Source organism: Neoarius graeffei, chromosome 28 (genome assembly GCF_027579695.1).
Source record: "Neoarius graeffei isolate fNeoGra1 chromosome 28, fNeoGra1.pri, whole genome shotgun sequence".
Classification (NCBI taxonomy): Eukaryota; Metazoa; Chordata; class Actinopteri; order Siluriformes; family Ariidae; genus Neoarius; species Neoarius graeffei.
The window spans coordinates 4,698,868-4,714,438 of record NC_083596.1 but is presented as its reverse complement, the minus strand read 5'-3'; the positions used below and the strand labels follow the sequence as shown (position 1 = coordinate 4,714,438).

The window sequence follows — 15,571 nt, the reverse complement described above, 5'->3', positions numbered from 1 at the left end:
CTTTAACATTGATGAGTATGACCTAAAATCATCTGAGAAATCCAGTCACCGAGCTAGTTCGCATTATATCCTGTGAAGTGGGCTTATGTTAGCAAGCTGGCTACCAGATCTGTGAAAATCCATGTTAATACGGTACATCAAGGACAATTAATACGATTTTATATAAAGTTGCGGAAAAAAATACTGAGAAACAGAAGTGCTGTACTATAACTTGGAACAAAAGTATGTGATGCGTACACTGCCATATTAGTCTATTATTGTTCTCCACTTTGTGTTCATTATGTACCGAGTTCTATCACTAACACACTTTTATATCACCAAAGGTGAGGTTAGTGATGCTGACTTTGGTGTTTACAAGATAAAGTTCAGGGTTTCCCCCCCCCCCCCCCCTCTTTTTACACTTATTTTTTCGCCAAATACAGCTACACATTACACACAGACACATCTTCGAGGCAGCAGCTCTGCTCCTGAGCGTCGATTATCAAGCTGCAGATCATGAACTAGAAGGGGGAGGAGAATGAGCGACAACTCGCTGATGGAAGAATAGAGAGCGTGAACCTTGTATCTGTCACTGAGCTGACAGTATTACAGTTAATGGTGCTCATTCGAAACGCCAGAGCACGTCTTAGGCCTCTCACCCACATACAGACATGCACCTGATGGGCCTTTTCCTCATTTGCCCGTAGCCACTTACCCAAGTGGATATTATTTGTACAGCCCAGGTGTCAATCAGAGGATATCCAGGGTGGATGTATGTGCCAAGTTCATGCAATCTCTTAGCCTGGCTAATAGTCTACTGGAGATGTGGAGGTCATTTTGAGACATGTTGGCAGTTCCTATTTGGGTTTTGGTCATCTCATTATTGAAGGACAGAGTTTAGAATTTGAGAAAGCAGTGGTACGTGTTATCATAGGTATTGTATAGAAAGCAGATATTGTACATATGCCATATATTGTTTTATCTGCCATATGATGTACACGTATGAGGTAAATTTTACATTAAAATTAATTTAAATCAAATAAAGAGCAATGTGTTACACCAGGGACACTAAGGAATCTGCATGACATGCAAAAATCTACAGGGCGAGGTGGTATGAAACCTAAGGAGTGAGTCCAGTAAAGTCTACAAAACTTGTAAATGATCAAACAGATAGGTTCTCCTTTATAGAAAGTTCTACGAGAACCCCTTTAGAAATGTATTATGCTTAACCATCCAAGGAACTCTTGAGGATTTCTAGAGGTTCTTCATCAAACAGCTGGTGAACTGGTGACAAGGTCATGGGTGTCGAAGGCTCATTGAATCACATGGGGCATGAAGGCTAGCCCATATGGTCCAATCCCACAGAAAAGCTACTGCAGGACAAACTGCTGAAAAAGATAATGCTGGCTAAAACAGAAAGGTGTCAGCATTATCTTTTTCAGCAGTTTGTGCTACAGTAGGTCTTCTGTGGGATTGGACCATATGTTCTAGCCTTCGTGCCCAATGCGACTCAGTGAGCCTTGGAAACCCATGACCTTTTCGCTGGTTGTCTTTCCTTGGACCACTTTTGGTCGGTACTAATCACTGCATACCCACAACACCCCAGATTTTGTTGATGCTCAGACCCAGTCATCTGGCCATCACAATTTGGCCCTTGTCAAAGTCACTCAGATCCTCACGCTTGCCCATTTTTCCTGCTTCCAACACATCAACTTTAAGAACTGACTGCTCTCTTGCTGCCTAATATACCCCACCCCTTGACAGGTGCCACTGTAATGAGATAGTCAATGTTATTGACATCTTCACCTGTCAGTGGCTTTAATGTTATGACTGATGGCAGGGTTCTCACTAGGCCGGCATCGGGCCGATACGCAATGTTTCCTTACCGCTACACCCACGATATTGCTGACACGCCTGTAAAAGTTGCCGCTACACTAATAAAAAGACTTGTCAATCTTGAAAATGTGGTCTTTTGTTTAATTTTCTCGTGTTGTCCCCATACAGTGGTGACGGCGCCCCACCATGCGAATGTTCTACATTCGGACATGCTCCACTCCCCGTCCACATAGGCACCCAGTGCGTCACTGCCCGAGTAGTTTCATGTGGAGATCGTCACTGATCGTGGTAGTCCGGTTTACCTCCTTCATTATGCTGTGTTTGCAGTAAAGTGCCATCCATGTTAAGAGGCGCTTATATGCCAATACGTGCCGGTCCCTGGCAATTTTAAATTTTTTTTATGATGAAACACGGTGCATTGAAACTGTCGGTGTAACGGTCAGTAGGGGAAGGGATGATATGAGTTAGATCTGGACAGTCATGTCTTGTAATTGAATGGCTAAAGCTGAAAATAAAGCTGACACTTGGTAAACATCAACTGGTTGTTTTGTTCTTATTCCATAAACATGTCACTAATATAGTTGAATATTAATTATAATAAGTCTTCAATCAAAAACAATCACAGCAACTTTTGGAAAAAAAAAACCCCTCATATTACCAAAAAAGAGTGAGTTTCAGGGAGGACTGCAAGTGCCAGGAAATGCACGAGAATGCATCTCCAAGCATGTAGAACCCATGAGCTTTCAGGGGCCGCCTTAGGCTGTTATGACTGGTGCCATGACACTGATATTTTGTCTAGTTAGAACCCTGGACTGGTGTATAAATTTATCTTAAAATATGGTCTGAATTTCATCCAAGTTACAATAATGAATAAATACAATCTGTTTTAAATAATAACAATTTTTTGCTTTGTTCTTGTCCATATTGAATCTATAATTGAAACATTCTGTGCATGTTGGAGAAAAAAAATGTGAACTCCTAGGCTAATGACTTCAACAAAAGCTAATTGGAGTCAGGAATTTGCAAACCTGGAGTCCAATCAATCAGTGAAATGAGTTTGGAGATGTGGGTTAGAGCTACTTGGACATTCAAACATTGTATTTGCTATTCATAAGAAACATCTGCTGATGTGAACCATGCCTCACACACACAAAAAAGAGAGGTTTCTGAAGACCTAAGCTCAAGAATTGTCGATTTGCATAAAGCTGGAAAGGGTTACAAAGCAATCTCAGTGAGTTTAGATGTTCATTAGTCCATGGTTCAAAGAACGAGACGATTTAGTACTGTGGCTCGTCTCCACAGAAGTGGGCATCCAGCCAAGATTACACCAAAGGCTCAATGCAGAATCCTCAATGAGGTAAAGAAGGACTGTAGAGGAACAGCCAAATATTCTTTGGCTTGTTCTGCTGGAAGAACCTTTTAAGATGTCTGCACAAACCCGAGCTGAGGGTGTGAACCCATTTCTTTGTTGAACAGGCACTTGTTTTCAAATTCACACACTAGAATCTAATGTTTAGCCTACCATTTTACCTAATTAGTTAGCTTTGGCTAGGAGGCATGGCAGCTGAGAGCACTTACCATGACGGAGATATGAAGCAGGTGCACATGCTCGTGCAGGCCCTGCGATGGCTCTCGTGCTGTGGGCTGTGTCGCCTGAAACAGCTGCTCTGAACTGCTCATGGACACGTGGAAGAAGAGTGTCCCGTTCTCCAGCCACTGCTGCTTCCAGTGCACCTGGGAGATATCGGCACCTGTCCCCGACATTTCTGTGTGAGCAAATACAGAGAGAAAGCAAGCGCGAGCTCCATGAGTCATTGCAGTTAATGATCTGAATGATTTATGAATTTGATTTCGATAATGCTGGGACTGATTAATAAGTGAGGTTGTTTTCTCGCAGTGCCATACAAATTAGCATCAGAAAGCTTGTCATTCATTTCGAATGTTGAAAACCCAGATGTCTGCTCAACTCTGAGCAATCAATTTCCTTTTTATTTTTTTAACCAGATACATCAGCACGTTTATTCTGCAGTTTCCACATGACACCTATGTAAATGATATGATACACACATGCACGTGGATCATCTTCAAGGGTAACACTTGGGGGTAAGACAGAATTAGCCTTGGTTGCTATTTTATCAATAGTTAACCAAAGCCCGTCAGCCAGTGGATGTACTTTGCAAATGCAAAAGTCATCTTAATATTGCATTAACTCCAAGGTGACACTGTTAAACGAGCTTTGAAATTGCATTGGCACCAAACGGTCAATGAAACAGCAGACGTTTATTTAATTCACTTCAATCCAATTTTATTTGTATAGCATGTTTAACAATGAATTTTGTTGCAAAGCAGCTTAACAGAAATCTGTTTGTTTAGATGTTTAGATCCCTATTGAGTTACATTGCTGTGGGGGGAGGGGAAAAAACCCTCCCTGAGATGATGTAGAAACCAGACGGCACCCATCATTTTCTGGGTGATCCCGGATTGTGGGATTATTAAAGCCATGTTCTGTACACTCTTAGAACCCTGTCTGATAAGGACGTCCTCTGTTGATCTAACGTAATGTTTATAAACCAGAACATCAAGGACGTAGGAGCTCATCTGGCCCGCCATCTAAACAACCATGACGACCAAAACATCAAACAGAACTGAAATGTGACAATGTGAGAGAGGACCAACCTCCACGACAAACTGTTTACAACAGGAAAATCAACAAAGGACTAAATTTTGTTCCCCGAGTGAAGATCGACCCAAAACATCAATCAGAACTGAATTCGCATGATAAATGAGAGGTTGAGATACAATTCTCGTCAGAAGAAAATGTGTTAAGTTGACCCAATTACTAATTTAATCTCATCTCATTATCTCTAGCTGCTTTATCCTGTTCTACAGGGTCACAGGCGAGCTGGATCCTATCCCAGCTGACTACGGGCGAAAGGCGGGGTACACCCTGGACAAGTCGCCAGGTCATCACAGGGCTGACACATAGACACAGACAACCATTCACACTCACATTCACACCTACGCTCAATTTAGAGTCACCAGTTAACCTAACCTGCATGTCTTTGGACTGTGGGGGAAACCGGAGCACCCGGAGGAAACCCACATGGACACGGGGAGAACATGCAAACTCTGCACAGAAAAGCCCTCGCCGGCCACGGGGCTCGAACCCGGACCTTCTTGCTGTGAGGCGACAGCGCTAACCACTACATCACCATGCCGCCCCCAATTACTAATTTGGTAGCAAAAAATTGACAATACAACGACCAAGTTTTGTGCAGAAGGTCGAGTTCTTTCAAATAAAATCAGAACTGAAATCCATTGAGAACTAAGGGAGGGCGGAGACACGATTTAACTGAAAATAAACAAAGTTGTAAGCAAATTTTTTGCAACAGGAAACTCAACAAACGACCAAGTTTTGTTCCTCAAGGTAAGATCGACCCAAAACATCGATCAGAACTGGAACCGGATGAGAAATCAGAGAGGAGATACAATTCTAGTGAGAAGCCTGGGAAATTTGTTAATTTGGCCGAGTTCTTTCAAACAAAACAATCGGAACGGAAACTCACGGAAAACTGACAGAGGAGATACGATTTAACTGAATTGTGGACGACGGACGTCATGCCACAGCAACAGCTCAAGAACCTTACAGCCAGATGAGCTAATGAATGATTAAGGGATCCCCAGAAGGATAAGCCAGGGAGCCTTTAAGAGTGGCGTATTTTAACGTGTGTCTGTGAACTTTCTTCCTGTTCTTGACTCTGACCATAATTCAAGCAAACCCCCAAATTCTGACAACCAGCAAATATATCCAAACACTTTTGGCTCAAATAATAATTAAAAAGATGCTTGAGTCTGTTTTCAGAGTCTTTACCATAAATGCAATTTTGTTTACTTTTTGAAAGATCTGCTTAAGATTTGTGTTTTAATGAAATTGCCCTCCACCAGCATCAAAAAAATGCCACTCAGAACGTGGCATGGTGTTGCATTTTGCATCTTGGCCCTGATGCAACACCATGCCATCATGCACTGCTGAGCATACCAGACAGTCGGATTATAAATCATTACCATATATTTATATTTGCCTGCAATTGGCAGACTCTTCTCTCCAGAGCGACCTACCTTTATCTCATTTTATATAACGGAGTTGTTGAAGCAAGGGTTAAAAAGGCCCAGCAGTGGCAGCTTGGTAGGTGCTGGGATTTGAATTGGGATTTGATTTGATTTGATCTTCTGATCAGTACTCCAACAATTTTAATCACCGAGCTTCCACTGCTCCTATGCGGTCCACTACCAGGATATTTGTTCAGTATATTTGTTTGTACCTGCCTATGATATTGTCTGATGGATTTAGTTGGTTCTATTTCTCAAAAGTTAAGGAACCAGTGAGATAATAAGGACTGCTGGAGATTTATGGTAATGAACATTTTGTTTTGTTTTTGTTCTTTGGTGTTTGGCAAGCTTCATACACAGGCCACTTGTGTTCACTCTGGCATGGCATGAAAGTAAGAACATTGACTTTTTTGTGTATCACAGGATCCTTGTATCGATGGGATGTAGTCTTGAACAGATTCCCTTTCTGGCAAGGTTTCTTGCCAAAAAAAAGAACAGTGCACTTTCTATTTGTAAAGAGTCCTGAGAAGTGCATAGGATAGACTTTATAAATACTGCAATAGTTCTTAGGTACAAATCTATACTATTGAGATGCACTTATCCACTGATGCAAGGGTAAGACTTGCAAATCTTTAGGGTATCCATGTGGGTGCAGCCACAACATCAGAAACCTCCAAGAAGTAGTCCAGCATCGGCATGAATCATAAAGGTATTTGAAGGGCATTGCTTGCTCACCAAAAATCCAGTTAAAGTGGAGTTTCAACAATAAAAACCAAACCGGCTAAACAACCCTAATTACATCAGTGCTTTCATTATTGTCAATGAGTCTCTCTCATGATCTCATGCAGCCAACAAACAATGACATAAATCAGTCAAATCAATACAAAGAAGCAATGCACATAGCCAAAGTTAGCATGACCCATCAGACCAGGCTCATTATCATTATCCATGTAGGAAAGATGCTGAGTTCAGTCAGATTTAGCTTTCAACAAATCACTCCCTAAAACCTATTAGTGCATTGTTGAGAAGTCTGTCTCAGCAGCCTTAACTTCACATCAGGAAGTTCCAAAAGGTTCTGCAAGTAAATCCACGTTAAGAGGACTTGAGGGAGAAGGACCTTGAAGGGCGGGGACAAAGTGCACATGATCAGCCTCATAAGGAGTGCAGAGATAAAAGGGTGGGAAGATGGTTATCGAGGACACAGCACAGTTCTCTGATCGACCCAGCTATCCTGAGGAGTTTCCATGACCTTTGGGAAATGTGGCTATGATTGTTCCTAAGATAGGTGAGTGAAAGAGAGCCACCTGAGGGAGAAAAGGAGGTGATTCTGTATCAGTACAAGTCTAAGAAACCTCCATGGTGCTAGATGGAGCCTTTATTTTTCTAAAAGAGAAATAATTTGTTGTAGAAAGACTACTATACTCATAGGGAGGAAACTTGATTATTTGGTTTGTCCCTCTGGGGGAATCCTAGATTTTTCTCTGTAGAACCTGAAAACAGAGGATTTCCCTTCCAGAAAAGGTACCAAGTAGAACCCCTGAATATTTTCATAGAGAGACCCTAAGTTCTTTGATTCTATACAGAACCTTAAAGAGACTGTATGATCACATATGACTGTTATCTCAGAGGGGAAAGGTCTATGGGATTCTTCATTAAATGGTTTACAACAAATGGACTCCCTTCCAGGAACAGTACCAAGTAGAACCCCTGTACCACGCCAGTACATTCAACCATCAGAGAGGAACCTTTGAAATTACAAAGACTTAAGGTTACAGTCTTAAATAAAGGACACTTTCTTAGGTTCTTCATGGGTTCTACATGGAATACATGTTGATGGGGAAACCTTCACTTCAAGGAAACTCCATTTAGTAAGACTGTACTATTGCAACAGGAATAAAATAAATCTGGCAACCTTAATTAATTCATTTGTCACTTTGAGTGAACCCTAAAATTTCTCTGCAGAAACTTACAACAGGGGGATTACCTTCCAGACAAGGTTCTTAGTAGAACCCTTCCAGATATCCAGACCTGTTAGCCATCTGAGAGGAAACTTTGAAGTTGCAAACGGTTAAGTAAACTCTCAGTAGTTCCTCAAGCAGTCATTGGATAGGGTTCTATGGGGAACCCTCATTTTGGGGGAACCATAAACTATAGAATTTTGCATACAGTAGACTCTTAATACGACTACCATCTCATAATTAGGCTGTGTTTTATCACAGGAGAACCATTATTATTATATCTGGCAACCTTAATTGGTTTAGTTGGTTTTCTTCTTCTGGTAGAACCCTTGAAGTTTCCCTGTAGAACCTCACTACAGAGGATTTCCCTTCAGGAAAAGTTCCAAGGAGAACCTCTCCACCGTAAAGCCAGAACTGGTTAACCATCAAAGGGACATATGAAGTTACAGAGGGCTGAAGGTTACTCTCTTAACAAATAATCTTTTCAGTGGTTCTTCAAGGGTTTTTTTTTTTTTTGGGGGGGGGGATAGTTAAGAATTCTACTTGAAAACCTAGCTCTAGAATTCTACATAGAATCTTGATGGTTCCCAGAAAAGAGGGGACCAATGAAGATTTAAGGTTCTACATGTAAGATTTGGTCCAAGTCATTACTCCTTGAAATCCAGGATCCCAAAGGGATCGTTTTTCCATCATCGTTCCCAGGAACCCGATATAGAACCCTACAAAAATTTTGTTTCCATATCCAAGTAGGAAGCCAAGAGCCCAAATCTAGAACTATATGATGTTTTAAGACATTTTTACAATGCATTATACAGATCACAGTATTAAACACCATCAAGGAGGACCAAATATACAGTAGGAGCAAAAAAACAAAGAAAAAAGTAATAATGTTAAAAGCTATTGTTTGTCTCTTGTTATTCTTATTGAACATCACATTTTCTGAAACAGAGAATTAGAGTGTCATGAGGAAAAAACAAAACAAGCATTACTGCCAACCTTTCGGTCATATTTTCTGACTCCTTTAACAGGTTGCTCTTCAGCTGCTGTGTGTATTTGAGAAATGGATTTCTTTCAGGCGTTCGTGAGTCTCTAAACATAAATCTATAATCGAGACACTGAGGGATGACTCCTTTACTTTTAAAGCTCGAGTCAGCAAACCTGTGTGTGTTTCCTCAGACAATTCATTGTTTTTGTGAAACTCCACTATAATAAGTCAAATTCCTAAGCAAAAATTTTGGCACCCTTTGGGGGTAAAGACTGACGTGTATGTATTTGTTTGCTCCGCTTCGACTCCTCAGCTAATTATCAAGTGATTCATGAACTGGAATGTAACGACAACATTTTTAATTAACCACCAGGATTGTAAAGTAATGAATTAATCATTTCAGGGAATACCTGACCATAGTCTCACCTCATCTCATCTCATTATCTCTAGCCGCTTTATCCTTCTACAGGGTCGCAGGCGAGCTGGAGCCTATCCCAGCTGACTACGGGCGAAAGGCGGGGTACACCCTGGACAAGTCGCCAGGTCATCACAGGGCTGACACATAGACACAGACAACCATTCACACTCACATTCACACCTACGCTCAATTTAGAGTCACCAGTTAACCTAACCTGCATGTCTTTGGACTGTGGGGGAAACCGGAGCACCCGGAGGAAACCCACGCGGACATGGGGAGAACATGCAAACTCCGCACAGAAAGGCCCTCGCCGGCCACGGGGCTCAAACCCGGACCTTCTTGCTGTGAGGCGACAGCGCTAACCACTACACCACCGTGCTGCCCCCGGACCATAGTATAGCTGAAAATTAATAGAATAAATAAATAAATTAATTAACTGTACTTACATTCAATTATGCCTTCTATAAACTTTTTTTCCCCAAAAAAAATCACGAAGAACAGAATTTAAGTTTTAAATTTTACGTATAATGCAGTGTATTATAGCACTTGAATATTATAACGTGTAAAAAAACTCATACAGTACCACTCCGGATATTAGAACAATATATTCAGTATATTATTTTTATTACAAATTAATTATTAATTACACTTCAAGCATTGAATTTACTTTACTGAATAATAATAATAATAATAATAATAATAATAATAATAATAATAATTCTCATTATTTAAAAAAAATCTCAATTTTGGATTTAATATATAGCAAAAATGGTACAAGTTACAAAACAGTCTTTAAAGCTTTACCTAAAGGAGGTTGTAACTAAATTAAGCTGTGCGAATTATTAGAAAATTGGTGTGAGAAGTGTGACAAGTGTGTTTGATAAATAAATAAGCAAGCAAGCAAATAAATAAAAAGATTAAACTGATGCATGAATGAATAAATGAATGATTAAATAAATCAATAATGAATAAATTAATTTGTGTGTTCAATAGCTAATTAATTGACTAAACAGATCGATTGATTGATCAATCGATAGATAGATAGATAGATAGATAGATAGATAGATAGATAGATAGATAGATAGATAGATAGATAGAGCTAACTACAGTTAAGTATGAACATCAAGTTTCACTCAAGTATAATTCTCACTCATACCCTTCACTTTTAATTAAATATGATTTTTATAATATCCATAATTAATCTTAAAGGGGAACTGAAGTCATTTTTAAACTTGCTTTATTTCTTAATTAACGTGTTATTCAATGACATTTTCGGTTTTAGTAACCTTATATCGTGACTCGTATTGGCAACTAATTGCAATTAAATATTATACTTATTGGCCTATTCGGTTTTTAGCCGTGTTGAATTTAGCTCGTTTGGTCCACGGCAGGCGTTGCTTATCAGCGCGATCTTCACGAGACTTGTGCGAGACTTCGAAACGTGAAGTGTCAGCCAGGTGTCAGTGCCGCCATTTTGAAAATTATTTTCCAAACGAAATATTGCACAAAAACGAGTTTAAATGACGATTACTGCCTACTTTTTTCAAAAACTTTCCTGACTGCTATCAAAACAAACAAAACTTCCGGCTTGATTACGTCAGCATTCGAAAGAGAGCACACACGTCTTTTGACAACGTTGGCAGATGTTGGCCGCTTTGATTTCCGCTGTACGATTTACTTCCGTCCTACGATGTCTCGCACAGGTCTCAACGAATCTCATTTTCGGCCATTGCTTTGACATATGGACTGATATATTACAGAGCATATTTCAAACACTCAGAACTTGCTATAGCAGCGACAAAATAGCGATCAAAAATGCATTCCGATATTTAATAAAACGAGATAAATAGAATTTTGATAATAAAAAAATTGCCTTCAGTTCTCCTTTAAGTGTAACCTTTCTGTACTTTTTTAAACGAGCATAGCAGCTGAGGCATCGCGAGAGAGAAACAAACATCTCTGCTGTTCATATCGAGTGATGTACAGACCTTCCTTGTGAAGTACAAAAAAACCCACAAAAACACAACTGTACGGAGTATTTACTGCATAGTGATGTGGTGTAAAATACCTCGAACACATCTTCCAGAGACAGAAGGGCAAATAAATTCATACAGCAGAGGCAACAGAGACAGAACAGCAAACATGAGCACATTTACACGAAGAGCTGCTGGGATTGGATTAAACAGAACTGTATCCGAGACACTAAATCCATTCAGGATGGAGAACGCTCCTGGGCATTTATAAAGGCCATGCTCACTCGTCAGAGTACAGACTCATTAGATTCCTCTGATTGCATTACCTGTGCTGCTTCACTTTAGGGTCAGGGATGTGTTTTATCCTCTAGATCTTTCGCTCGATCATAATAATGTCATACCGCATCAATATTTCAATACTATGACAATATGATCAGACTTATGGTGACTTGTAATAACATTTCCTAATTTAAACCATGACATGTAAATCATGAACATTTCCAAAATAAGGTACGAACACATTCGTGATCGGTTGTGCTGGAGAAGAAAACTATGAAGTGGTGTGATGAGGCTGTCGATCGTGAATGTGTTTATTCACTTTGTACCACAACAATATGCAAATGATTACAATTTATTAATTTAGCAAATGACTCATGATACGTTTTATCCATTTATAGTTCATCATCATCATAGTTTCCACTCATGGCATGAGATTGGCTTTGGGGCGCGTTTGCCTTGGAAACCGCGGTTCCAACAAACGACTGCAGTCTTTACTATTAATCACTGTCCTACTGGCCTGCTGCCCGTCAACCCCCAGTAGCTCCTCCACTCTTTTCCAGGTCTTCGATGGTGTTCTTTTATCAAAGAGCGCCTGCTTTTGAGGTGTGTTTTCTACATGACACACATGTGCCATATATTTCAAATATTGGACATGACAAAAGTCTCGGATAAAATGCAACCGAGTAAATGGGAACAAACGCTAGTTGACAGAATTTTCATGCAAGCGCTTAGATACATCTCTGCGTCAGTCAAGTTATGATTCATATTGTTCACAAGATATGTATCACTTACAATATAGCAACAATAAACAGTTGTTCCTTTGCTGGTCTTTCTTTCCTCTCTCTTGAAATAAATAAATAAATAAATAAATAAGCCACAGCTTGTCATGCTACTGAGAAACCGTAATGTAAACTTGTCTGTCCTGAAGATGTTGGAAAACTTAAAGCTAAAGCTTTAGTTGTGTGTTACAAAGTGCTGACACTGGAGACTCATTCCATAGATATTAAATATTACATGACAGGCTGTGGCAGCGGGGGCGTGGTCGAGCGTCGGTCTGTGAATGGAGGGCGGAGTCAGGGAAGGTAAGTGGCAGAATCACTGCACCTGACGGGAATTAACCTGTGTTTGTGTGTCTTCCCCAGTGACCGCGCCCTATAAGAGGAGAGGGAGAGCAGAGGAAGGGAGCTCTCTCCCCAACCAGAACACTTGTGTGTGTGTGTGTGTGTGCGCGCGCAAGCGTGTGTGACTGGGAGAGTGTCCTGGATGTTTAAAGCTGAAAAGCTAAAATAAAGGAGTTTAAGAGAACTCAGTTCTGGCCTGCCGTGCTTCTGTGCTCCACCCACCACAGAGTCTTCCTACAGTGGTTCCGAAACCCGGGACGGAGCGCAGAGGAGAACAGCCCCATGGAGTCCTCCCCCTTCAAGGACCTGATCCATGCCCTCGCCACGGCCCAACAGAGCCAGCACCAGGCGCTGGTCACCCTCCGGAAGGAGCAGGAGCAAAGGTTCGAGGCCCTGGTGCAGCAGGAAGATCGTCAGGCGTTCCGGCACCTACTCGCATCGGCAGGGTCCACCGCGGACCCTCCCCACCTCACCCTAATGAAGATGGGCCCGCACGACGACCCCGAGGCCTTCCTTGCGCTCTTTGAGCAGGCAGCAGAGGCGTGGAGCTGGCCGGTGGAACAGCGTGCGGCGCACCGCCTCCCCCTGCTAACAGGCGAGGCGCAGCTGGCTGTGCTACAGCTCCCCGCTGACAGCCGGCTGGTCTACGCCAACCTCCACAGGGCCGTCCTCCAGCGTGTGGGGCACACCCTGGAGCAACAACGGCAGCGCTTCCGTGCCCTGCGCCTGGAGGAGGTCGGCAGGCTGTTCGCGTTTGGCCAGCAACTCCGGGACGCCTGCTGGCGGTGGCTGAGGGCCGACAACCGCAACGCCGAGGGAATCGTCAATCTGGTGGCGCTGGAACAATTAATTGCCTGACTTCCTGAAGGAACAGCGGAGTTGGTCCAGTGCCATCGCCCGGCGTCACTGGATCAGGCCATCGAGCTGGCGGAGGACCATTTGGCGGCTATTCCAGCTGCAGGACAGCATGTCTCCTCTTCTCCCCTCTCTCTCTCTCTCTCTCTCTCTCTCTCTCCCCCCCTCCCCTTCTGTTCCTCGTCCTCGCCCCATTCCCCCACCGCGGAGGAAGGGGCTGGCTCCACCCCAGCCAGCCCGCCACACCCGTGGTGCCCTACTGTTTCCCACTTCCGTGTCTGTCTCTCCCCCCTCTGAGGTGAGTGAGCTCCGGAACACCGGTGCAGAGAGAGAGCCCGGGCCGGTTTGCTGGCGCTGCAGGGAGCCGGGGCACCTCCAGCATCAGTGCTCGGTGATGGAGGTAGGCATGGTGGTCCAGATCCCCGATGCGCCAGGGACCACCCTCGATCGGGCCAGAGCATATCGCATACCGGTGAGTATCCAAGGGGATACGTATCAGGCTTTGGTGGACTCTGGCTGTAATCAGACCTCAATCCACCAAAGCCTGGTGCAAGACGAGGCATTGGGAAGAGCACAATTAGTGAAGGTGTTGTGTGTGCAGGGGGATGTTCACAACTACCCTTTAGTGTTGGTCCACATTCTATTTCAAGGGGAGAAATTTAGAGTACAGGTGGCGGTTAATCCTCGCCTTACCCACTCGATAATTTTTGGGACTGATTGGCTGGGATTTTAAGAAAGAAACCTTTATTCGTCACATGTACACTTCAAGCACAGTGAAATTCATCCTCTGCATTTAACCCATCTGAAGCAGTGAACACACGCACACACTCAGAGCAGTGGGCAGCCACACCAAAGTGCAGGGAGCAGTCAGGGGTCAGGTACCATGCTCAAGGGCACCTCAGCCCAAGGCCACCCCACATCAACCTAACCGCATGTCTTTGGATTGTGGGGGAAACCGGAGCACCCAGAGGAAACCCACAGAGACACGGGGAGAACATGCAAACTCCACACAGAAAGGCCCTCGCCGGTCGCTGGGTTCGAACCTGGAACCTTCTTGCTGTAAGGCGACCGTGCTAACCACTACACCACACAGGGGGAGGTCCCAGTGTGGCATTGGCAGAAGCAGCTGTCACAGAGCCGTCTACATCATCGTCGCATCAGAGTGAGGAGCAGCAGGCTCCTCCTCCCTCTCTTGGGGAATCCCTCGTGGATTTCCCGTTAGAGCAGTTGCGAGATGAGACTCTGCGGCATGCGTTTGACCAAGTGAGAGTAATTGATGGTCAAATGCTCCAGCCAAACGCCACCCCGTCCTTCCCCTATTTTTCCATTATTAAGGATAGATTATACCAAGTGACGCAGGACACTCAGACTAAGGAGCCGATCACACAGCTTTTGATCCCAAAGAGCCGCCGGGAATTTATATTCCAGGCAGCTCATTTTAATCCCATGGCTGGACACTTGGGGCAGGATAAGACACTAGCCCGAATAATGGCACGGTTCTGTTGGCCAGAGATTCGCGGCGATGTCCGTAGGTGGTGTACGGCGTGCCACGAATGCCAGTTAGTAAATCCAGCGGCCATTCCAAAAGCGCCTTTGTGCCCTCTGCCATTAATCAAAACCCCATTCGAAAGAATTGGGATGGATCTCGTCGGGCCATTAGATCGGTCAACACGAGGATATCGCTTTATTTTAGTTCTGGTGGACTATGCAATGTGATATCCAGAAGCAGTGCCTCTTCGCAATATCTCAGCACATAGTATTGCAGAAGCGCTCTTTCGTGTCATCTCCCGAGTTGGAATCCCCAAAGAGATTCTGACTGATCAAGGCACTACGTTTATGTCACGCACACTGCGCAAACTGTATGGGTTACTGGGAATTAAGCCGATCCGCACCAGCATTTATCACCCACAAATGGATGGCTTAGTCCTGGGGTGCCATGGTAACGGCCCGCGGGCCGGATACGGCCCGATTGGTCATCACATCCGGCCCGGTGGTTCATGAGACTTTTTTTTTTTAAATAATAAATTAGGGCGGCACGGTGGTGTAGTGGTTAGCGC

General features: G+C 43.2%; 1 protein-coding gene across 1 annotated transcript in view; it reads right to left on the bottom strand.

The window, feature by feature from the left end:
• The window catches only part of LOC132875498 (astrotactin-2-like), a 908,673-nt gene that overhangs the window by 721,951 nt on the left and 171,151 nt on the right, over positions 1 to 15,571 (bottom strand). The window contains exon 2 of the mRNA XM_060912306.1: positions 3,394 to 3,581. Within this exon, the coding sequence (XP_060768289.1) occupies positions 3,394 to 3,581 (188 nt within the window). The remainder of the gene's footprint in view (positions 1 to 3,393; positions 3,582 to 15,571) is intronic.